The sequence below is a fragment of the Carcharodon carcharias genome, chromosome 6 (genome assembly GCF_017639515.1).
Source record: "Carcharodon carcharias isolate sCarCar2 chromosome 6, sCarCar2.pri, whole genome shotgun sequence".
Taxonomy (NCBI): domain Eukaryota; kingdom Metazoa; phylum Chordata; class Chondrichthyes; order Lamniformes; family Lamnidae; genus Carcharodon; species Carcharodon carcharias.
In genome coordinates, this window is record NC_054472.1 from 56,223,790 (window position 1) to 56,249,566 (window position 25,777).

General features: G+C 44.7%; 1 protein-coding gene across 4 annotated transcripts in view; it reads left to right on the forward strand.

Annotated features, from left to right (window-relative positions):
• The window catches only part of LOC121279055 (collagen alpha-1(XVIII) chain-like), a 539,532-nt gene that overhangs the window by 341,162 nt on the left and 172,593 nt on the right, over positions 1 to 25,777 (forward strand). For all 4 annotated transcript variants that reach the window (XM_041189891.1, XM_041189890.1, XM_041189889.1 and 1 more), the window contains 2 exons: positions 8,902 to 9,005; positions 14,302 to 14,328. In XM_041189891.1, coding sequence (XP_041045825.1) covers positions 8,902 to 9,005; positions 14,302 to 14,328 — 131 coding nt within the window. The remainder of the gene's footprint in view (positions 1 to 8,901; positions 9,006 to 14,301; positions 14,329 to 25,777) is intronic.

Consider the following 25,777-nt stretch of genomic DNA (forward strand, 5'->3'; position numbering starts at 1 on the left):
TGTGGAATTTCCAGCACAAACTACATTCGGCACTTAACTCAAGTTTTCGCAACCTTTTGCATTAGGTTAAAAACAACGCACTAGAAGCCTGCCCACACATAAAGCTGCCCTCCACCCCCCCCCCCCCCCCATGCCCCCCTCACACACACACCCCCACAGGATTTGCTATTTGCAGGTCTTCAAGGAGACTAAAAATTAAGCTGATTCTTTCAGAGACAAGGAGGCCAACAGGAATGTTTTTTTTAAAAATTGAATGGAATTTTCTTTTTAATTGGCTAACAGTATCCCAATATAATGAACAAATGGTTTTAAAAGTCTTTTTCAGTCATTTAAAATCGGATTACTCACGAGTGCAGGATTGGACCTGTGATTAAACATGTTTAGTTTTTGTGATAAATCCATTTTCAGCTGTATTAATCAACGCTATCTAGTAACAACTCTTAAATACATCAAATATTTTGAAAGGTGTTTTTAAATGCTTCCCGTTTGTGCCGGTGTATGGCAGATTTTGCATTTGACAATATGCAAATAAGCTAAGAGAGGTGAGAAAAGCAATTATTTCGCTAACTGCTACCAAGGTGGAAACCATATAAACCTCCCTCTGGTGGTGGATTGAAGTATTACACCCTTAAAAATGATTTAACATAAATATTTCACATACATTACATAAATATTGATTCCTATAACCCTCCAAGTGGTGATCAAGGAAGTGTTGTGAAGGTAGATTCCAGCTGGAAGTCACTCTATTAGTTTTATGTTTCAGTTTAATTGGTGCTTGTAGGGGTTCATGTTTGGAACAAGTTTTAAAGCTGGCGATTGGCATTTTTAAGGTTGAGTTAGGCGGATTCTTGATTGGCAAGGGAGGCAAAGAGTATAGGGGGTAGACAGGAAAGTGGAGTCGAGGTCACAATCGGATCAGCCATGATCTTATCAAATGGCAGAGCAGGCTCGACGGGCTAAATGGCCTACTCCTGCTCTCAATTCGTATGTGTTTATATTTGCCCAGATTTGCACTGATGTGGTTAAAATCTGCAAACTATGAAATTAGTTTAAACAGTCGGACAAGATGGGCAGACATTGCATTTTGTGGCCTGTGATAAAAGCTGGAATTGGTGTCTGTATCTGGTATTTGTGAACGAAATTCTGCTCTATTTTTGTTCTCTCATTATGGGAGGAGGCAAATTTCTGCTTTCATCGCCTGCAAATTCTCAGTGCTCAGTGCGATGTGGGGGCCTCTGCTCTTGGACACTTCCAATGCCATGACCCCCATGTGGCCTCGGATAAGGCAGACAGTCTGCTCACTTCTTTCTGCTTGTGGCTGAGGTGCACATGGTGATTGTCCTCGTCGTGTAGGTGGCAGTGGGGGCTCCTCCGGAGGCTCTTGCGGCAGAGTCATTGCAGGGGCAGCCTCTGCTTCATCGATGGTCCCTCAGCCGGGGTGGGGGGGCAGGGAATCCGAGGATGACGATGGTGCCCTATGATAGGTGGCACCCTCATCATCCTCGTTGTCTACCTCAGCCCTTAGCTTGTGTTTCAAATAGATGGAGGGAGCTGCCACCTAGGGCACAGCTGGCATGCCCTTTAAACATCCCTGTGCCATCAGTGCCACTGACCAGTCCATGCTACCGAATGTGACATGTATCCTGTCGATGTTAATGTGCTGCTCCTGCATCCACTCTCTGAGTGCTGCTGCATGTGACTGTCTGTAAGATTGGCCACTTTCTCAATGGAGGAGCTCAATCATTCCAAGCCCTGAGCCGTTACGGTGCATATGAGCACCATTCCCATACCTGCAGTGCCTCAGGGAACTCTGACATATGGGAACACATCTCCTGCTGCTGGTCCAAGTGCAGCCTCCTTTCTTGTGACTTCCAAGACACTGATCTATATGCAGCTGAGCAGGGCTGTATCCGTCCTCTACCCTTCCTAGGGACTGACCACAGCTTCCTCTGCCTCTTTCACTTCCCCCAGCTCACTCATAATGTACTTATCACCCAGTGCCATCCTATCCAATTGAAAGTGAGTGTGTCTGCACTGGCGGAGGGTGTGTCTGTCAGAAATCATGGTATTTACTCTGATGTCTCTGTTTCAACACTTGCCCTGGTGCCATCACATGATTCTGTCCTTCCGCCTCCACATCAGAACCTGTGGGAGACACAAGAGGAGATCACGAGAACTCGCTTTGGAGAGCAGATGCCTCTTCAGTGCTGGGGCTTCCCAGTGCAGTTGAGTTTTTGGATGCTGTCAGACAGAGAGGAGTGCACTCCACCCCCTCCATCTACAGGTTGCAAATTCTTTTCACCACCTCCACCGGGAATTCCCATCCCTCCTTCCCTGACTTGCTCCTGACGATGGGGGTGAGGGGAACCACCCTGACGATCTCCACTGTTCCGTCCTCCATGGAAGTGATGATGTGTGGATGGGGCAACTTTCCTCATGTCATCGTCCTTTCTCGAACATTCTGAGCCCTTTTCTCCTGCAAGGACGAGAAGAGAGATAAGGCCTCATTGGCCTTTTTGGTCAATGCCAGTGTCTCATTGACATGGGAACCTGCATGTATCAGCAGCGCTCTGGCTCTGAGCCTTTCTGAGGGGTCAGTAAGTACCTTGGGCACACACTCTTTCCATCTTCAGGAGCAGCATGTAGTCTCAAGCTCCTCAACTGGAGTGTCTGCTGGAGGCTGAATACCCAGAGGCCTGCAATGAGGGTTCGGCATTGCACTCAATCTGCCAGAGCGAACAAGGTCATTGAACCTTTTCCGCCATTGGATCCACTTCCTTCTGACCGCACTCCATATGTTGACTGTCTCAGCCATCTTCTGCTGAGGGGCGGGGGGAGAGGGGGGTTGGCCTTCTCCTGCCACCCTCCCAAATAAGAACTTCACTCTTCTCCCTCACTGCCTCAAGGAGAGCCTCCAGGTTGGTGTCAGTGAAGCAAGGGATAGCCCTCTGCCCTTCCTCTCCCATCTCTGCTGCATCCATCCCTTCAGCCAAACTGTAACCACAGTAATGGCTGTTGTGATGTGTTAAAATGGGGCCCACAATCACTCAGTCCCACCTCCATTCCTGCCCTTGCGTGTGCTAATTTTCTGCCCAATCCACCCTACGAGCAGCCATCCGACCCAGACGTAATCCTGACATTAGTTTCCTGAAGGAAAATCAGGGCCAGAGACTCAAACGGTCAAATTTGCAAATAATCGCAAGATGTGAAGGGCAATGGAGTTGGAGGAAACAGCCCAGTGTGAGTTGGACAAAGTCATTCTGCTGAGCAGATCGATGGCTGATGGAATTTAACACAGGTAAGTACCTAGGAACATTGGAGTTGCTGCACAAGAGAAGCACTAAGGACAATCTAATTCAGATTATTTACTATCCAGCTAGTCACATGACACCACTAATGGATGATGTTGACCATTCACAGCAATGAACCTCCGTCAATTAGTTTTCAATAAACACGGACAAAAGATAGGGAAAATTCCCAGTGGTGGACAGCTCTGGGGGCCATGGGTCCAAAGTTATCTGTTCCTCCCAAGCATTCTGCACCTACCACATGTCATGTCTCAAGTTAGTCATATACTGTATGCCAAAATACCCCAAATAAAAAAACTTGCATTTATATAGCACCTTTCATGACCTCAGAATGTCCCGAAGCACTGGGTAACGAATGAAGTGTGGTCACTGTTGTAATTTGGGAAGCACAGCAGTCATCTTGTGCACAGCAAGCTCCCATAAACAGCAATGTGATAATGACCAGATAATCTGTGATGTTAATTGAGAGATAAACATTGGCCAGGACACTGGGGATAACTCAAAACAAAAACAGAATTACCTGGAAAAACTCAGCAGGTCTGGCAGCATCGGCGGAGAAGAAAAGAGTTGACGTTTCGAGTCCTCATGACCCTTCAACAGAACTATTCTGTTGAAGGGTCATGAGGACTCGAAACGTCAACTCTTTTCTTCTCCGCCGATGCTGCCAGACCTGCTGAGTTTTTCCAGGTAATTCTGTTTTTGTTTTGGATTTCCAGCATCCGCAGTTTTTTGTTTTTATCACTGGGGATAACTCCCCTGTTTTTCTTCAAAGTAGTGCAACAGGATCTTTTACCTCTACCTGAGAGAGCAGACGGGGCCTCGATTTAAAGTCTCCTCTGAAAGACGGCACCCTTAACAGTGCAGCAGTGCCTCAGTACTGGAGTGTGGTCTAGATTTTCTTGCCCAAGTCTCTGGAAAGGGACTTACATCCACCACCTCCTGATGCAGAGTCATGGCCTACACGAATGTACAAACGTACAAAAGACTGCACATTGGAAGGAAAAATAAACAACACATGTATTTCATGAAACTGGAAGGGAAAAGCTGGAAGGGACCTAGGATGTCTGAGTAGGCTCAGCAATCAACAGGCTGGAACTCGATCTGCCCTGGTGGGCGAGTCCCGATCTGCTTGTGCCCGTTGAAATCGAGGCGGGCAGGACTCAATTTTTGATAGCAGCACTGGGCCAGGTGGATCTGGTGCTGCCCCATGTTCCTCCTTTGCTCTCCATGCTACCTGCACCCTCCGCACAACAGGGGTGCCCAGCAGCATCCCTTAGCTAACACATGCTCCAGGAAACCTACTCCTCTTAAAGGCTCTCAGTCTATTAAAGGGACACTGCACATGTGAAATCATGGCTGATGGAAAATCCTTTGGAAGCATTGAAAGGATATCTCAGCAGGCATGGGAGTGGCCTCTCACTTCAGTGACGCTGCACACGATGCTTGGTGACTGAGGTGAACTCCAGGAGAGGGACAATGTTTTTGCAGGTGGGAAGGAATCTCCCCAGAGGGAATAGGAGCACGTCATCCCGGAAGGTGAATGTCCAGAATCTGGCAGCACAGGCGTGGCAGCAGTGCAGGAAGGAATACAGTGACCTCACACGGGTGGTTAAGGTAAGTGAATGCATCCTCACAGTACATCTCCTACACAACCTCTCACTCTGCTCAATGTACCACACCCTCATCACTCATCTAGCAGCTTTTCTGGCACTCAGGAGTCACGCCTAACATTCACATACTTCACCTCATCTACACACATCTAGCAATACTATCAGAATCACACTCACCTCTCCCTGCTCCATACCGCCAGCATTTCAGTCATGGGAGGCACATCTTCCAAGCACAACACTACACGATCGCTGACACCGCCCTCTCTCTTGCAGGAGAACATTTCCCACAACATGAGAAAGAGTAAGAGAGGCAGAATACCAGAGTTGGGGGGAAGCCCCATGACTACATCCCCTGAGCTGCCTGGTGGAGATGGTTCTATACATCCTGGGGCCAGAGAGAAGACAGCCCATGGCATCTGACAGAGTGGAGGCTGTGCAGGATGGCAATAAGTGACATCCTCCTTTCTAATCCTCATCCTCAGATGTGGCATCAAGCGGAAGCTAATGATGGTTTGACCGTAGAACTCCTGCTTTCCTCCCCTCCCCCCTTCCCTCATTCCAGTCTCTGCTTGTATGTGCTCAGATGCAGAAGATCTGCCACCTGGACAACCTCAGTAAATGCAGGAGAAAGGAGAAGGGTTATCCCAAGAAAGTGATGATATGCACAGTCAATTGATCTTATACTGGCAGCCTCCAGCTCATACTGGCACCTTAAGAACCTTAAAGACTAGTACAGAAGCAGGATTGATACATGGGGAGTCATCGGGCAGGGCTGGGCTGCAGCCACACCAGGGAGGGAAGGGTAACTCATGTGCCAGCTCCTCCATGGGCAAGGTCACAGACCTGTACTGCTGTAGGGGACTCAGCTGAGGACTTCAATGGGGCGGCACACAGGAGAACACTGATGAACATCCACACTGTATTGCTTGGGGCATTGAGAGGCCTGCCAGACAGACCCCTGTCTCTGTCTAGGAGCATGGAGGAGTCCAGCTCCAACATGACAGAGGGCATCATGCTAAACCTTGATCCCATCTTTTCCAGTGTGCAAGTGGTGGCCAACATCATGATAGCACTGGTGGGTCGACCCACGATGGAGCATCTGGTGATCGCTGTCTCAGCTTCCACTGCATCACAGACAGAATCATCCTGATAGCTCACTGCAGTGGTAGAAACTCAGATGGAGGCTATGGGATCCATGGCTGCTACCATGCAGGCCCAGACTGCTGCCATCATGGCTGCAGACCTAAGTGCTTAAATGGGCAATGAGGCTCTCACAAGAGTCCAGCAACCTGTGCTCCAGCTGTCTCCTGGGGGTGACAGTGGTTCTGTGGAGCCTGACCCTGCCTTCTTCTATCAGGATGGTTAGGACAGTAAGTTGCAGAGAGGACATAAGGAGTCTACAAAGGGACAAGGGTTAAGTGAGTGGGCAAAAATTTGGTAGCTGGAGTATAATGTAGGAAAATGTGAACTTGTTCACTTTGACAGGAAGACTAGAAAAGCAGAGTATTATTTACATGGCGAGAGATTGCAGAACTCAGTGGTACAGAGGGATCTGGGTGTCCTGGTATATGAATCACAAGAAGTTAGTATGCAGATACAGCAAGTAATTAGGCAAATGGAATGTTATTGTTTATTGCAAGAGGAATGGAATATAAAAGTAGGGATATTTTGCTACAAATGTACAGGGCGTCAGTGAGACCACATCTGGAATACTGTGTACAGTTTTGATCTCCTTATTTAAGGATGGATACAAATGCATTGGAAACAGTTCAGTGACGAATCACTTGACTGATATCTGGGATATGGGGGTATGGGGGTGGGGGGGACGGGGCGGGGGGGTGGGGATGCGGTGGTGGGGGTGGTGATTATCTTATGAGGAAAGGTTGGGCAAGTTGGGCCTGTATCCATTGGAGTTTGGAAGAATGAGAAGTGATCTTCTGTGATCTTATTGAAGCATTTAAGATTCTGAGGGGACTTGACTGAAAAGCAGAATATTATTTAAATGGGGAGAGATTACAGAACTCAGTGGTACAGAGGGATCTGGGTGTCCTGGTACATGAATCACAAAAAAGTTAGTATGCAGGTGCAGCAAGTGATTAGGCAAATGGATGCTAGAAGGATGTATCCCCTTCTGGTAGGGGCTAGAACTAAGGGTCACAGTTTAAAAATTAAGGGGTCTCCCATTAAGGATGGAGATGAGGAGAATGTTTTTCTCTCAGAGGGTCATGAGTCTTTGGAACTGTGTTCCCCAAAGAGCAATGGAGGCTGGGTCATTGAATAATTTTAAGGCAGAGGTAGATAGATTCTTGATTAACAAGGGAGCCAAATAAGATCGGGGGTAGGCGGGAATGTGGAGTTGAGGGCACAATCAGATCGGCCATGATCTTATTGAATGGGGGAGTAAGCTCGAGAGGCCAAATGACCTACTCCTGCTCCTAATTTGTATGTTCGTAGGATGACAGCATTTGTGCTCTTACTGTGGCTGGTCTGTCAGTGCCTTTGCTGTTGCCTCTCAGCCAACCTGCCCAGATTGCCGCCATCCATGCAGATGTGGTGCAGTCCAAAGCCAGGTCTTCAAGATCCAGTGCTACTCAAGGACATCCTACAAGACCATCTCCCAGTGAAAGTCAGCAGCCTTCTACCAGCCATCTTACAGCCACAGGAGGAACACTGCATAGTTAAATGGATGTGAGGATGGTAATTGGTGGATTCAGATTGGGATAGGAAGATATTCGAATTGGAAGCAGGATGTCAATCCACTGTGTCCATTTACACAGATTCTATTATGCTTCCCTCTGCTTCCATTCATTCCTCCTGTTCCCTCCCACGTGTAGAGAATGGCCTATCGGCGTTCCCCAACCCATTCCCTGGTTATGTTGCAGATCGGGAGGCAATGAATAAACTGCCCCCATACTTGGGTCAGATAGTCATCTGTCATCCTTGGTTGTATTCCCAGACTGACAAACACACCTCCAGGAACCCAGCACAGAGCTCTGACCAACTGTGTCTGAAGAGAAGTCAGTGATAACCACTTCACCTTCAGCTTGTGGAGTGGCCCTTTAATTAGTTCAGGTTCAGGCCTTGTAGCTGCATGCCTGGTCTTTGATGAGTGTCGCGTAAATTCATGGGCTGGACTTTTGTCAACAAAGTTTTGAATCTTGGCATCACATCAGCCCATTCACTCAGTTCCCGCACACACAGCAGTGCCCTTCTTCTGTTCTTGTACCATGCAAGCTGTGCAAGAAGCGGGCGGTGGCATGGCCCACACTCAGTGAGCACCACAAGCCTCAGTAACGGGCAACATAGACCAGTCTCTAGCCCAACATGTCCAACCAATGGAGAGCAGCAATCAACAAAGATAATGGGGATGTTGAAGTACAGAAGCAAACCAGTGGAGCACAAATCAAAAGAAGTGATGCTCAAACAGTGCAGTGCCCTGGTCAGACCTCACCTTGAATAGTGAATTCCTTTTCTCTTTCTCCGTCTCTCTCTCTCCCTGTCTCCTGTAAGGACCCTATGTGAAATGAGTTTGGGCAGTCTAACTCCACATCCTGTTGGTTGGTTGGCCCATAGCACAGAAGCTGGCTTAACTTTGGCATTACATTGGCAACCTCACTCGAGAGCCTCAGGGATCCCAGGCTGGTGGAATAGAAGGACCAACATGAGTGTCATAGGGAGTGCTCTCTTCAGAAACTGGCATCAAATCCATCTTTGGACATAGGAGGGGAAGCTTTGAAATTCAAACATGCTGTCTATATAATTTCTTCCTGCAGCCTGTTCCAATTCAATCCGAATGATGCTGCTGTGTACCAACAAAAGCAGCAGTGGGATCACTTACACTGGGGGATTACTTTGCTCAATATTTTGGAATAAAATATAATTTACCAAAAAAAAATCACCATGGCATCAGAACGAATGTTTTAACCTTTGCACAATCTTAAGCAAGTTTTAATGTTAATTTACTGAATCGGTCTTGTGCCTAGGGTCTCCTGGCCAAAGAGGTGCAAAGGATGACCAGAGCCCGCCAGGACCTAAAGGAGAAATCGGATCTGGAAGTGAAGTCCTTTACAGCGAGGAAGGAGCCAAGGTAAATCATTAACCCGAGGATTAGTTGAACAAGATTGCTTATGACTCATAACTGGTGGGCAGGAGAGACATCATAGCCCTGATTTTTATTAAAGCAGATTGCTTTTAACATTTGTTTGGGAACTGAGAAGTTTTGAAATGAGTTGGCTCCACAGAGCTAAACTCCAGATTATCAGGAAAAGGCCTGGCTGCCACAAGGCGTACAGCATGCTGTTAGGAAGGGTTATCAGCTGATGTGGATAAATGCATTGCTAATAATGGGCAGTATTGTTAGTGTGTCTTTACCAGAAACTTGTCATAACTCATTGGATGTGGGATCTTAAGAAATAAATCCAACTCATCAAAACATGCATAGTTCTGAATCTGGTTACAAGGAATGGAGACACAGCTTTGTTGTGATTGGCAATTGGACAGTAGCCATGATGGAAGTTCGTTTTCTCTAGTAAGAGACAGAAGTTCTCAGTGCTCGAACAAACTAAGATAATGGACAGAAAAAGACCAGTTATCCATCCAACCTGTTCCATACTCTTGTGCTGCCTTGCGCATCACAATATATCACTATGTTATCCACCCATACCGCCATCCCAGGGAGGGATGAAGAAAACAGACTAAAGGCCCAAGCCAATTAGAGGACAAAAATCTGAAAAATTCCTCTTTAAGTGATTGAAACTAATCCATAAGACTGCATTGACCTTGATTTATATTACATGATACTAATCTCCCACTTGCTACAGAAGTAATTTTATTGGAGTTTAGCAGACCGTTAATTGACCAACCAGTGTGAAATTGTGGTCGGGGGCCGATCGCGGTTGGCGGTCCGTTTCCCGGCCACTCCCAGGACCGCCGAGCTGAAAATTCAGGCCTCGGTGAACTGGGCCTTTTTTAATTAAGAAAGGATAAATTATGAGTTAATTAAGAAAGGATAAAGCTAGCTCTAACCTTTTATGTTAAAATATTCCCAATCAGTGCCTCCGCTCTATAGCTGAGGTTTACAGTCATGTGGTGCCAGGCAAGCTCAGTTCACACCATAACTTTCATTTACCTCCCAGAAGCTTTTAGCATTGGCATGCTCAGTGACCTAGAGTTGTTGCTTCCGCATATAGAGTTATAAATTACAGTATACAAGGAGGCCACTTGGCCCATCATATCTTCAATGGTACTGTCTAATCCCATTACCCTAACCCCCTTTTCTTTTATATTTTTATTCTTCAAATTTTTACCTAATTCCTTTTTTAAATGATTTTACAGTCTTTACCCCAAAAGCCTCTTGTGATAAAACATCCCATATTCGGATTTCCCCTCTGTGAGGAAATATTTCTTCCAACCTGCTCCTTCATTCTTCGAGTAGGAATCCTCATTCTCAGCTGTCTTGTTTAAAAATTCATCAACCATTGAAAACAATTTGCATTATTTTGTCTTCCAAAACGAGTAATAAGTTTGAAAACACCTATTAAGTTTCCCTTTTAACTTTCTCAATTCCAATAAAAAAAGGCCCAGTTCACCGAGGCCTGAATTTTCAGCTCGGCGGTCCTGGGAGTGGCCGGGAAACGGACCACCAACCGTGATCGGCACCCGACCGCAATTTCACGCTGGTTGGTCAATTAACGGCCAGCCGGCGTGAAGCGTGCTCTGATACGATCAGCACTGCCTGGTTTGGGGGTGGGAGGAGGACAAGGGCTGAAGTCAGCGCAGGTGCATGGGGGTGCGGAATGAAGGCAGAAAGCTGCCTCATGGAGCTAAAGAATTTAAATACAAAAAAATAAATATTTTAAAGACCAGGAAAAAATGCCCGCCCACCAGAATCAGCCGCCGGAAATATGGATGATGAAAATTCTGTGCAAACGTTTCATTTTTTAAATTTATATCGGAAACCTCATCCCGCCCTTGGATGAGGTTTCCTGAGAAATGCAAAGGCCGCCTGGCCAATCCGCCTGCCCGCCAACCATAACGTTGGAAGGGCAGCAAAACATCCCAGCTAATTGCACCGTTAATGGGCTTAGCAGCCCTCTTAATTGTTGGCGGGCAGGCTTCTGAGTCCAGCTGACTGAAATATCGGGCGAAGGTGCGACTGATGTCATCGCACGCTATTTTACGCTCGAACATGCCCCTGGCGCGCGCCCACATACCGAGCGAAAAATTCTGCCCCGAGTCTTAACTTTAACCTTTTGTTCCTGGTGAATCTTGGCCATACCCTTTCCATGATTTTACAAACCTGCCCATAATAGAGTGGCCAGAACTGTATGCAATACTCCAAATGTAGTTTAACCCATGTCTTTCACAAATGCAACACTATTTCCTTTTGATATTCAATAGGTTCTAAATATAAAGCACATATCATTAGCCTTTTTATGGCCTCTCCTGCCTGTACTACCACATTTAAGTATCTTTGTATCTTCACCGGTATGTCACTGTGTTCCTCTATTTTGTTAATTTCTTACCATTTATGTGTTTTTCATTGCTTTTTGCCCACAACTTTGTTCTTGGACTCTGTCAGCCATCATTCAGTGATAGCATTCTCTTCTCGGAGTCAAAAGGTGTGTGTTCAAGCCCCACCACAAAAAACTTGAGCACATAATCTAAGTTGGCACAATAGTGCAGTAGTGATGGAATGCTGCCCTGTCAGAGGTGCCATCTTTCAAATTAGATGTTAAACTGAGGCCCCGTCTGTCCCACTAAGCTGGACATAAAAGCTCCCACAGCCCAATTGGAAGAAGAGCAGAGGAATTCATCCTGATGTCCTGGCCAATTTTATCCCTTAATCCCATGACTGCAGATTATCTGGTCCTAAGCTGATTGGTATCTGAGGGACCTTTCTGTTTGCAAATTGGCTGCCACCTTTCCGACTTTACAACAATGACTATATTTCAAAAGTATTTCATTGGTTGTAAAATGCTTTGAGATGTCCTGAAATCAATTAAAGTCCTTTCTTCTTTCAAACTGTCTTTGAATATCCTTCAAATTGTGTCCCCTCCCAACTGCGATGCTCTTTCCATGCCCATCAGATTAACAATACACATGTCTCACGGTTCCCCTCACCCTGATATTGTGTAATATTTTTCTCACCTCGCTGACCATGTTTGACTCGCCCTCTATTCCTCTCTCCACATGTGAAAGTGAATTTTCCATTTCCCCCGCCAACTGCACTCAGTTTACAACAATCAATTTGGTTTTCTGGGGATTGGCATGGTGTTGTTTTGCAAATGTTGCGTATCTGTTATTGTATAAAAATAATATCTACAAGAGTCTGTTTTTGATGAATTTCACATGAACCCATGTAGGAATGACGTTAAAGTTTTTCTGTTGAACTCCAGAATGAAATGGGATTGATTTTTACACAATTTAAAACTCAAACTTTAATAAAAAGAAGCCGTGCATTGGCATGTACTGGAGCTAATACTATTTTCTGCAATAATTTGTTTTTGTAACTGAAACAGCATGTTCAGATGTGTTCTCTTTACTAATTTGTTCATCTTTTGTGTATAAATTAAGAACCAGTGAGTCGGCAGGTGTAATTTTGGCTAAAAAACACATGGAACAAATATTTAGAAATGGTAACTTCTTAGGAAAAAAACAGTCATAATGCTGTTAATCACAGAATCATACAGTGCAGAAAAGGCCCTTCAGCCCATCGAGTCTGCACCGACACGTGAGAAACACCTGACCTACCTACCTAATCCCATTTACCAGCACTTGGCCCATAGCCTTGAATGTTATGACGTGCCAAGTGCTCATCCAGGTACTTTTTAAAGGATGTGAGGCAACCTGCCTCCACCACCCTCCCAGGCAGCGCATTCCAGACCGTCACCACCCTTTGGGTAAAAAAGTTTTTCCTCATATCCCCCCTAAACCTTCTGACCCTCACCTTGAACTTGTGTCCCCTCATGACTGACCCTTCAACTAAGGGGAACAGCTGCTCCCTATCCACCCTGTCCATGCCCCTCATAATCTTGTACACTTCGATCAGGTCGCCCCTCAGTCTTCTCTGCTCCAACGAAAACAACCCAAGTCTATCCAACCTCTCTTCATAACTTAAATGTTTCATCCTAGGCAACATCCTGGTGAACCTCCTCTGCATCCTCTCCTCTAATCATTGCTCATTGTCAGGATTTGAGTGTCACTGGTAAGCCAGCATTTGTTGCCCATCCCATGGTTGCCCTGAGGCCATTAAGAGTCGGCCCCTAATATACACAATATATCAGTTTAATCCTCTTTAAAGAGAATCTAAACATTTCTTTAACATTTTTCAGTATGTGGATGTAGGTGGCAAGGTTAATATTTATTGTGCATTCCTAGTTGCCTTTGTGAAGCTGTCTTAAAAACACTGAAACAAAACTGAGAACATAGAGAATAAGATATTCCAAACGAGGGGGAGTGGGAGGAAAGCCAGTATGTTGAGAGGGTCAAGTGAGATCCATACACTCCATTTCTTGAGTGATTCAGCTGATGGGATATTCGTGGATTGTGTAGGAGTTGATCATAATGTTATTTGCTCAGACAGCAAGGGGCTAGAGATAATACAACAACTCACACATTTCAGAAAATGATAATCCAAACTGGGTGACTGTCGAGAGGATATAATTGAAGTATATAGTGGAACGTTAACCCAAACAGCTAGACCCTAAATCATTCAATAGGGGGTTTTAGACATAAATGGAAAGGATTTAATGACAAAAAAAATCACCTCATATGAAGATTAAATGATGCAGCTGAGTTTATGAAATGGTAAATTAAATGATGTTTTATAGATAAACAGAGGAATGATTTCCCAAAGGTGGAGTGAAGGAGATGGGCCTCATCCACTTAACACAGATAACGGGAGCACAGTGTGCAGCATTTATCCTATGAAAATGAATGGAGTGAAAATCTTCATATAATTAGTGCATTGTACAAGCATTTCCTTGTACAAGGGTCTCTCAGTATGAAGGTCTCTCGGTATGAGGATGTCTCTGTGTGAGGGGCTCTCTATATGAGGGTCTCTGTGGGGGTCTTTATGAGGGCCTCAGTATGAGGGACTCTCTAAATGAGGGGCTCTCTATGAGGGTCTCGCTGCATGTGAAGACCTTGCTGTATGGTCACTTTGCTGCACAAGGGTCTCTCTATGAGGGTCTCTTTGTACTAAAGTCACCCTGTACAAGGGTCTCTCTGTGCGAGGGTCTCTGTCCCTACTTTTAGGCCTTTCGTTTGCAGTCAGGGTCCATTTCTGACGTTAGTTACAGGTAATGTACATCATGTTGTGTATACACTTGCTGACCTGATGGGATTTTACAGCTGACAAGAATTGTTCTCTTCCTGTTTAGGGTGAAAAGGGTGAGCCAGGAAGTAAGGTATGTGGATGTTTAATACCATATATTCAAATGAAGTAGATATGAAACTGCTGGCAAGCTAAGCTCTGCACTTGGACTGCGATTTGTAAAATCTGCTCAGTAAAGTCTAGTGACACCGTTTACATGTTGCACTGTGATACACAGTCCGAGGTTGAAACATAAACAGGTTAAAGAGACAACTATAATAAAAACAAAAAATACTGGAAACACTCAACAGCTCCGGCAGCATCTATGAGGGTGGAAAACAGAGTTAACGTTTCAGGTCGATGACCTTTCATCAGAACTGGAAGATGTAAAGGAATGAACAGCTTTTAAGTAAGTGCAAAGCCAGGGGAAAGTGGTGGGGGTGGTGTGCAGGGGAAGAACAAAGGAGAAGCGGAGGGCAGAAATTATGAAATGACAAAAGTGATAATGGAAGGCAAAAGTGGTTGGGAATGGAATGTGTGAAGAAAGATAATATGGGTCCAGAGGAGGTGCAGATGGTTACAGGATGTGCAGACCATCCTAGTAGCTGTGTACCGATTGGACAGCAGCCCTCACATCCTCCATTCCCACTGGCTCTGACGCAGCCATCCTCGGGTACCAGCATTTGTGTTAAGACCTAAAGTTACTGAGCTCAGTGTTAAGACCAAAAAGCTATCAAATGTCTAGTCCTCGCCTGTCTGTTGTGCTTCATGGGAACAGTTTGGAGAGAGGAGAGAGGATACTTCACTTTTGTAGACATAACTCATTAAACAGTAAGGTTAGCAGTAAGATGGGATGATGGACAGGTATGGTTGCTCTTTTCGAAAAGGGCAGTTGTACAAATGAAAAATGGTGCCCAGGTAAAAGCGTACTGGTCCCGCCTGTTCTGTACAGTTGTGATATCTTAGGCATCACACTCCCCACCCGGAACCATGTAATCTTTTGGGAGAGGGCAAAGCCTGATAAAAACCCAACCCTTTCAAGGGGGGAAAAGACTGTAAAATTCCTCTTCATCCCTATAGGTGATCAAAACTAATGAGGGAGATTAGCCTGGCCCTGACTAACATTACGAGTTACCTTCCTTTGTATGAGAGAATCTGTCCGCAGCCATAACAGGTCCAGCTCTCGTTGCTAGGAGTTCAATGAATCAACATTTGCCATAGGAGCCAGCAGCCAGTTGTACAGGCGTGTTAGGCCTAATGTGCCTTTCCTGATGACTGCTCATATTCTAAATCACTATTAGGGTGGCCAGGTACGGTTTTTATCCTGAAGACTAATCTCCTGGACATGGCTGCGAACCATCCAGGAGCAAATCAAAAAATTGTATAAGTTTTCTTTGACATCAAAAATCCCACAGCACTAATTCAACTAGGAGTAGGGAAGCTCTCTCGGTGCCTTGGCCAATATTTATCCCCCGACTAAAACAGATTAGACAGTTGGCTAATGTTTGTGGGAGCTTACGGTGCGCAAATTGGCTGCAGCTTTTCTTACTTTACACCAGTGACTAGACTTTAAAAGTGCCTCATTGACTGTGAAGTGCTTTGGGACGTTGCTGAAATGCGCTATATGATCTTACATACTCACTTTTCCTCTAATTGGCAAGCAGCAGTGAATCATAAATGGTAATGTTTTAGACTCACCCCTTTTTACTTCCAGCCTGTGGATCTAGTCACTAGAACGTGGATCCCTGACAGACCCAAGCACCTCCCTCATGGCTCAAATGGTAGGACAAAGCACAGTGCAAGCAATGCTCATAGGGCTTTCTTCTGCTTCAACCTTAATAAATTGAGCATTACTGCAGAGATTATTGCACTGATTCCAAACGATTCTCATGCTGTTGGGCATTCTTTTCCTTAGGAATATGATGTTGGCATTTTAAAAATAAAAAGGGTCAGGTACTAATAGCTACATTGAATATTATGCTGTAATACCAATGTTCTCCTGCTGGAGGCTCTCAGAGTCTAGTTAAGGCCTCACTGTAACTACTGGATGGAGCTCCCTCTCGTGGCAGTGGATGCTGCATCCCAGAAATATATTATCTTTCAGTGTCGTGAAAGAATGTTATAGTAAGAGATAATTCAGCAACAAAATTACAGATACTCCTGAATTTTTCTCATTGTATATTACTCTTTTTAGACAAGCAAAAAATTGGCACTGACATTTTTTTAAAAATTCAAAATTTTTCAAGCAGATGTAGGGCGTCAGTGCCAATATACTAGATCTTGCCTTCTCCAACGCAGTCAATGTCTGTGCCTCAGTCCACCACATCATGTCTTTGCCTTTGATGCCTTTAGCTCAGTGGTTGCATTCTCATCTCTCAGTCAGATGGTTGTGGGTTCAAGTCCCATCCTGAGACTTGAGCACAAAATCTAGGCTGCTGCTCCAGTATTGAGGGAGTGCTGCACTGTTATAAGTGCCATCTTTTGGATGAATCATTAAACCATGGCTCTGACTACCTTCTCAGCTGACAATAAAAGGTCCCATGGCAGCATTCAATGAAGAGCAGGGAGGTTTCTCCAGTGTCCTGGCCATATTTATCCCTCATCCAACGTCACTGAAAATGATGATCTGGTCATTTTTCTCATTGCCCTCTATGGGAGCTTGCTGTGCATAAATTGGCTGTTACACTTCTCTATTTTATAACAGTGACTGTGCAGTGAGGTGCTTTGGGCATCCTGAGGATGTGAATGGTGCTATATAAACTCAAGTACTTTCTTTCTTACTCTTTCTCCATCCAGCCCTATACATGATGCTTGATGCCAACCCATTACTTGCTGTCATCAATACTCCTTATGTTCGAAGAAGGTCAACTAAGATGGAATACTCTGAGAAACTATTCAAGGAAACAGTTTTCAATCTATGTGATCAATATATCTTCATGGAGATCACATGGTGTTATTTAAAGCGAGACAGTTTGATCAGTTGCATTGATACTCTAGGGAAGTCATGCAGACAGAAGACCCTGAGGCTCAGCTTGGCTTGTCAATGCAACAGTCGAGTCTCACAGTTCATTGACATGAAGCAAGGGCATTGGCTTGTTCCGTTTGTGCTCCTCCCAATCCTCTGAAGCTAACAACAGAAATTTATCAATCTCCCAAGTTATACATAACTCTCTTTGATGAATAAAAAATGCTGTTGGTGAAGGTATAAGAGTAGCATTCCTAATCTACAACCACGGGGTGAGGATTCAAAGGGCTGCCTGACAGCATCAGTGATAATCTACAGTGGGCTACGGTGGAATCCTCTACTTTAGTTGTATCCTGTATGAATTTAATGAGGGGCTGATTCTTGCATTCATTTTTCCTCACCACCCCCAATGTCAGGTGCTGCAGGAGAAAAATAGAAGTGGAGCCCAGCAGGTTTGAGTGCAGGCAGCCCTACCCTTGTAATCGCTGTGGAATTAAACTTGAATGGTGTGTGCTAGGCCCCAGCCATGCCAGTGGCCCCTTTTGAAAGAATATGTTTGGACAGTCATCAGCTAAGGACATAAACCAACAATGCTCATCATTAAGATTTACCCATGAGTAATGGTGACTTTGTAGCAGCTGTTGCTTGTCAGCCGTGCAACTGTGTTTCTGCAGCAACTTCAGGTGCTGGGCTGAGGGGAAAGACTAGATGGAGAAAATTGGTGAGGGAGAGAAAGATCACAGGCAACAGACCAAGTTTCATTGGAGGAGAATAACTGACTACAGGAAAAGGGTAGCCTTGAGGCCTTAGAAAGGACAAACTTACATTTACATGTTTCCTCAGCCTGAAGACCCAAAGCGCTTTATCGTGAATGAGATACTTTTTGAAGTGTAGTCACTGTTGTAATGTAGTAAACACAGTAGCCTGTTTGCATACAGCAAGCTCCCACTAACAGCAATGAGACAGATGTACCATGAGATAATGGAAAGCAATATTGTAACTGAAATTCATTCGTTCTTTTTCACCATAGCCTTATTGGGACCGTTGGCATTGCCTTCCTTCTCCCCTGGCTTTTTTCAAGCCTCCCTCAGTCCACGTCTCTATGCCATCCACCCATCCAATTCTTCTTCATCCTCATCCATTTTTACCTTCAGTTTCTCCTTCTATTGTTGCCTGGACAAGTCTCTTGGGTCTTTGTTTCCAATGTCTGTACTTGGCTAACTTTCTCTCTCTAACTGCACTTGGCAACACCTTTGACTCCTGATCTTCTACTCTTGATCTAACCCACTCATTCGTCTTTCTGTCCATTCAGCTGATTCTGAGCAAACTCAGCAGAACCACATTTCAAAAGCTCCCCTCATCCTCTTTCTTCAGAGTCCAACTCTCACATCCATTAGCGAGGAATAACTTTTGGCCAGAAGTCTAAGGAGAACTCCCCTGAGCTTCTTCACATAATGCCTTAGAATCTTAGACACCCAATTGAGAGGAAAAATAATCCGTGGTTTAACATTGCATCCAAGAAATGACACCTCTGGCAATGCAGCACTCCCTCAGTACTGCACTACAGTGTCAGCCTAGATTGTGTATGCAAGTCTCTAGCATGGAGCTTGAACCCCGACTTTCTGAGTCTGAGGTAAGAGTGTTACCACTTCTGGTTGACACCAGCAGGCAATCCCAGCTATCAGATACATAACAGCAACGTTTAATACCCTCACGCTGAGAGCTGACTGTATATCCTTGGCTTTTTACTAAGTCAAACAACTTTTCAGTACTTTGCTTGTGATCCTGGCCAGAATTTTCCAGCCCCTCGCGCCATCGGGATCTTCTGGCCAGCCGGTGTGAACCGAGATTTTAGTAGTGCAGGGGAACCCGCCATGGGGAGCAGTGAGGGCTGGAAGATTCTGGCCCAGTCTCCGTGCTGCGAGATGATTGGGAATTAGCTAAGCTTTTAATCTGCGGTGAATCTTACGTTTCTCCCAAGCGAATCACAGCTAGCTTCAAAGTGGGCGGATTGGTGTCTGGCAAGATGCACTGTAGGAAACAGTGAAGTTATAAGATACATGTGAGCTTTGAGCAGGGAATTCCATGGAACAGAGGCCAAACCTGCTCAATCTCTCTTCATAGGACAATCCTTCCATCTCATGGATCAGTGAATCTTTGTTGAACTCCCTCTCGGGAAATACATCCTTCTTTGAATAAAACTGCACACAATACTCCGGATGTGGCCTCACCAAAGCCCTATATAATTGCAGGAAGACTACCTAACTCCTATACTTCAATTCCTTTGCAATAAAAGCTAAGAAATTATTTGCTTTCTTAATTTCCCGCTGTACCTGCATGTTGGCATCCTTTGGTTTGTGTACAAGGACATCCAGATCTCTCTGAATATCAACATTTCCCAGTCTCTCTCCATCAAAAAATATTAGGCCTTTCTATTTTTCCTACCAAAGTGGACACCTTCACATTTGTCCATGTGATATTTCTTCTTGGCCATTCACTTAACCCTCTAAATCCTTTTGCATTCTCTTTGCATCCGCCTCACAGTTTACTTTCCTGTATTTCTTTGGGTCATAAGTTAAGTTCCAGAGTAAGGACCATTCATAAGAATGTAAGAAATAGGAGCAGGAGGAGGTCATTCAGCCCCTCAAGCCTGCCCCACCATTCAATAAGATCATGGCTGATTTGCCCTAGGCCTCAACTCCTCTTTTGTGCCAGCTCCTCATAGCCCTCAACGCCCCGATATTTAAAAAATCTATTTTCCTCCTCTTAAAATACTTTCATTGATCTAGCCTCCACAACTCCCTGAGGTAGAGAATTCCAGACATTCGCTACCTTCTGAGAGAAGAAATTCCTTCACACCTCAACTTTAAATGAGTGTCCCATTACTCTGTAACCATTTCCCCTAGTTTGAGATTCCCCCACTAGTGGAAACATCTTCTCAACATCTACCCTGTCAAGCCCCCTCAGAATCTTGTACATTTCAATAAGATCACCCCTCATTCTCCTAAATTCTAATGAATAAAGGCCTAACCTGTTTAGCTGTTCTTGATAAGTCAACCCCTTTATCCCAGGAATCAGCTCAGTGAATCTCTTTTTAACTGCCTCCAATGCCAGTATATCCTTTCTTAAATACGGGGACCAAAACTGTACACAGTACTTCAGGTGCAGCCTCACCAACACCCAGTACAGTTGTAACAAGACTTCCCTATTTTTAAACTCCAACCCCCTAGCAATACAGGCCAAAATTCCATTTACTCCTTAATTATTTGCTGCACCTGCATGCTAACCTTCTGTGTTTCTTTTTACTACTCAAGTTTTTATTACTCAAGTTTGACAAAGAACGGAAGTTAGTTTCACGCATGGAGTGAGCAACAGAGCTTGCCATAAATGGGAAAAAGGACCAACTCCAAGATTGCTACACTTTCCAAAGAGTTCAAAAAAAGATGACACTCACAGCCAAGTGGGCATGTGTTTGAATCAGTTTAGCCCGTATTCCCTGATTTGAGCTGCTGCTGCTGCTTTCCTAATTACAGATATTGTCACACATCATTAGGGTTTACCGGCGGTTGTGTAGCTGCCTGCCAGTTGCATGTAGAAGCATATTTGTAGCACGCTCTGTCATGCCTAGACCCATGACACAACCTTGAGGTATTGATGTGTGAATCATGCAGTTTTTTCTTCTTCCATGCAATGTGGGCTTCGCTGGCTGGGCCAGCATTTGTTGCCCATCCCTAATCGCCCTTGAGAAGGTGGCGGTGAGCTGCCTTCTGGCATCACTGCAGTCCCCCTTCCAGTAGCTTGCCAGTTAGCACCAAATCTGTGCTCATGTCTTGCCAGCAGTATAGAAACAAGGCCTCAGAATGACTCAGGCCTCTCGGCATGAACTATGGGCAGGTGACACAAAAGCTGTTCCTGCCGACTGTGCTAGAGATTGTGTTAGGACCATGTAGGTGTCTGGGGTCCCTGGTCCAGACAGAAATCCAGTATCTAATGGATCTAAGATCTGGACTGTCCTCCGCAGTGGAGCCCAGGTGTTGCGGGCGTTTTGTTGTTCTTCGAGAAACATTGACTGTCCGCATAAACTCAAGTGAATATGCCCAAACTCAAAACAAGCATTAATCAGTGTAACTCTTTCGAGTACAAACACGTTTCCATCTGTTCCTATTCAGATGAAGTTACATTGTTTCATAGTTTGCCATTGTGAGATTTGAACTCTTGATCTTGGGGTTACAAACCCAGTACCATAACCACTTGGCTATTTAGGCCAAGCTGCTGAGAAGATGTAATTCTTTCGAGTACAAACACGTTTCCATTTGTTTCAGATGAAGTTACATTGTTTCATAGTTTGCCATTGTGAGATTTGAACTCTTGAACTTGGGGTTGCAAGCCCAGTACCATAACCACTTGGCTAATCAGTGTAAACAAGTGCATAGGCCCAAACTCAAAACGAGCATTAATCAGTGTAAACAATTGGGGCCCAAGGAAACATTGGACCCACAGCACTATTATTTCATCTTAGAACTGTAAAAATTCAAGTTGCAACTCAATGAACTATTCATGCACTTCAGGCACAGAATGTTTGAGATCCTCCAATCGTGGAAAGTATTCAATATTTAATGTGACCTATGCTTTGACTTAAAAATTAATTAAAAGGAATATGATATGCAGAGCAGGTCTCGGTGAGAATATGTCAAAGTATTGTAATAAAACACCAAAAAATGACTTTGTTCTCTACTGTGCCAAAAACCTAGGCACATTGTCCTCCCCACCGCATCTGTGCCATTTGCAAAGGCTCCATTTGCAAGATTCAGGCTGCCGCCTCCCCATGACAGCCACACCACTATAGCCTGGTCTTCTACCCACAGTGCAGCGTTGAAGCTGAGCCACACAGTGGAGGCCAGCATGCTCTGCACATCCTTCCCCCTCTCAATCACTGTAGGCCACCCGCAGCCTCCCTGGCTGATGTGTCAGAGGTTCAGATGTTGGTTGAGAGGGGATGAATCACCACTATAGCATCCTCCTGCTGTGGCTGGCAATGAAGGGGATTAAAAATAAGATGCCGAGAACTAAAGAGGAACTAAATTCATTTTGAGATTAAAATGACACTAAAGCAGTTTTAAATATAAATAGGGCCTGGTTCAAAAAATCCTCTTGAGCCTAAGAAGAAAAAGGGCCGAAATGTCTGACTTTCTCTTTGAGATACAATAATATTGTCTAATCAGTGCACTGCTGGCTTTGTGACATGAGGCAGTGGCATGCTGGGAGCAATCATGTAGGTGCTGTTGACGCACAGATATCTGGAATATGTTAAACATTGGCCACACTGGATCTCCCATGAACCCTTCATGCTCTGTCACAAAGGCAGCCATGCCCTACGCAGCTCAGACACTGCCTGAAAAACAGTCGACTCTGTGCACGATTCCATGGGATGGAGTCCATTTTCTAGTGTGCTGTCTGATCCAGCACATTTATTTTGGGCTGATTAGGACGGTATTTTCATATCTGGAAGTTTTGCTCTCCATTTAGTTTCACATTAAGCAAACAAGACAAAGGTAAAATTAAATATATATGTTTAGTTATATAATTTTTATGCAGAAAATATATTTGTTTTGCATTATAAAGGGGCCTGTAGAATTTTTTTTAATACTGGAGGGGGCAGCCACAGAAGCAAAAAGGTGGAGAGCCCCTAGTCTGCAGGGTCAGAAAATAAAACAACAAACCTGAGTGTTTTCTTCGACATAACAGTGGGAAACGACGAGTTAACTTGCTGTGGTTATCAAGACAGGGCGACTCTGCAAACAAAACCAGTCCTCACTCTACAACTGCCAGTCTAAATTTGTTTTAAAGAAATATACATTGTGCAAAGATGCAAATCTAAGGAAATAATTAGCTTGGTTATAAAAGCTTCAGGGGGCAGGATGTTTAAATAAAGAATATTGTTGGCTGGAAATGAAAAAATAAAGGGTATGGGAAATTGATGGAAGATGTGTTGAATGAGGTTCTCCTCCTTGGGGTGGAGGAGTAGTGGGCACTACGGACCTCCCTCTCTGACCCCAGCTTGAAATGACCCACTTTCCTGCATCTGGGATCATTTGGGTCATAGCAAGGCTCCTGCTAACAGTTAGGGAGAGAGAGATCATGGTGTAGTGGCATTTAAGTAACATAATTAAACACTGCTCGTAGCAGTGTCCCGGTGCTGAATGCCCATAAGTGAGACCTCAAACACAGGCTTATCAGTTGCCTGTTGACCAATGAGTGATCATTCTCTTTGGGGATGAGTTGGGCAAAGCCTCTTTGGGATGGATGTGCCTCCACAATGGCCTGCCTGGAGATGGTAACTCAAAGGAAGATCCGTGAAATACTTGGGTTGATTTTTTACCTGAGCTCGGCACCCCATGGCACTCCTGAGTACCATTGACAATCAATCAGCCGCTTGGCCAGCTAACAGAACCTGGAGCAGTGTCCTGATAATGAGAGCTGTGATTCTTCCTGTTTAGCTCCTGCTAAACCAATAGTCTAAGAAGTAGAGTAGCCCTGAATGGACAATCAATGGGAAAATTATAGTCTGTTTTGCTGACAGGTTCTGTGAATTTAGCTGGTTGAATTCTAGCAGTACCCTTACAAGCTTAGGCATTCTTAAAGCTTGACTATCCTCTGCTTTAGATTGTTTAGACAGGTAGGTAAGATGCACTCCTATGAAGAGCGCGCTCCGTATTGAGCAAATGGAATTCTTTGGTTGGGTATAGCTTCCGCTGGGAGCACTGGGATGTGATGAAGTGCTTGCACATGTATCAGCAGCATAGACTACCAACAGGCATTCACCAGTAAAGAGGCTGAATGGTGCAGCATTTTCTGTGCAGGTGTCATGCAAGAGTGGAGGGAACATTTCCATTGTTATATAATTAAGACAAGGATACCTATTGCTACAGAGGCTACAGGATGTTATTTTATGATTAAATGTCCTGAAAAATGAGCTGATATATCACAGGAGCATTCTGTACAACAATACTCTGACCCCTGTGAGTGCAGCTTCCTGCTGGACATGTAGGATCACCTTTAATGAAACCTAATAAACTTAAATGTGTTTGAAGCATACTGAAATCTGGTAGTGCAATGTAAAGAACATTCATTTTCCCCGGCAATGGCTTATCTTCCCATGCTATAACCTCTAGAGTTCCTCAGGATATTTTCCTTCCTCTTCCTCATCTACATACTGTCCCTTGGTGATATAATCTGCAGGTATGGGTTCAGCATCTATGTGTGCATTGATGACATCCAGCTCTGTCTCCCCACTACCTCTCTCTAGCCCACCACTGTCTCTGTGTTGTCAGACTGCTTCTCAAATAATCGACCTTGAATGAACCATGAATATCTCCAGCTAAATTTAGGGGAAACTGAAACCACAAACTCAGCATTGTTGCCCCCAGTTTCCATCCTCGCCAGCCACAGCCTTAGGCTGAACCGTGTTCACAATCCTATCTGATCTTGCACTGAGTTTCTTATTCCACGTGCTCTCCATCACAAACACCATCTATTCAATTGCCTGGTTCTGCCGCTGTCTGAAACCGTCACCAATGCTTAACTCCAGACTCGACTATTTCAATCACAAACAAAAACACAAAATGCTGGAAAAACTCAGCAGGTCTAGCAGCATCTGTGGAGAGAAAAAGGGTCATATGGACTCGAAATATTAACTCTGTTTCTCTCTCCATATATGCTGCTAGACCTGCTGAGTTTTTCCAGCATTTTCTGTTTTCAGAGTTCCAGCATCCGTGGTATTTTGCTTTTATCGACTATTTCAATGTTGTTCCTCCTGTTGGCTGCCCAGTTCCCACCTCATGAAACTCATCCAAATTTTGCTGCCCCTATTTGCAGCAAGTTCCATTCACTCCTCTGTTCCCAGGTCTAGTCCCAGTCCACTGATTCATCAAGTTCAAAATTCTCATTTTGTGTTTAAATCCCTTAATGGTCTCAACTCTCCCTACCTCTGTAATCTCTAGCCCTACGACCATCCCCAAACTCTCCATTCCTCTTGTGCATTCTCCCTCCCTTCGTCCCACCAGTAGCGGCTGTGCTTTCAACTGCCTAGTCGCAGACTCAGGAATTCCCTTTCTAAGTCTCTTCATTTCCCCAACTCCCTCTCTCTTCCTTTAAGACCAGCTGGAAAAAGCACCTCTTTGACTAATCCCTCTGAAGGCCTACTTTCTTGGCTCGAAGATCATTTTTCCATTTGGCTTTTGTGGAGCTTCTTGGAATGTGTTTTCTTTACTTCAAAGGCATTACATAAATGCAGGCTGTTGTTGAGCTCAAGACTTTAAAAATACTTTTTTAGTGTTAACCCCTTTCACATTTGCCTTATCCAGCAATCAAATGGGCGTGTGTCCCAACGTTATCGCGAATTCATGCGATATTTCACGTGCCCGCTGATAATTGAAAGGCCTATTAAGGCCATTAACCAGGTAATTAACTTGAATTTTACGCTGCCTGTTCAACCTAATGGTTGGCGGGCAGGCAAAAAGGCCAGGCGGCCTTTACATTTTTTAGGGAACCTCATCCACAAGCGGGATGAGGTTTCCTA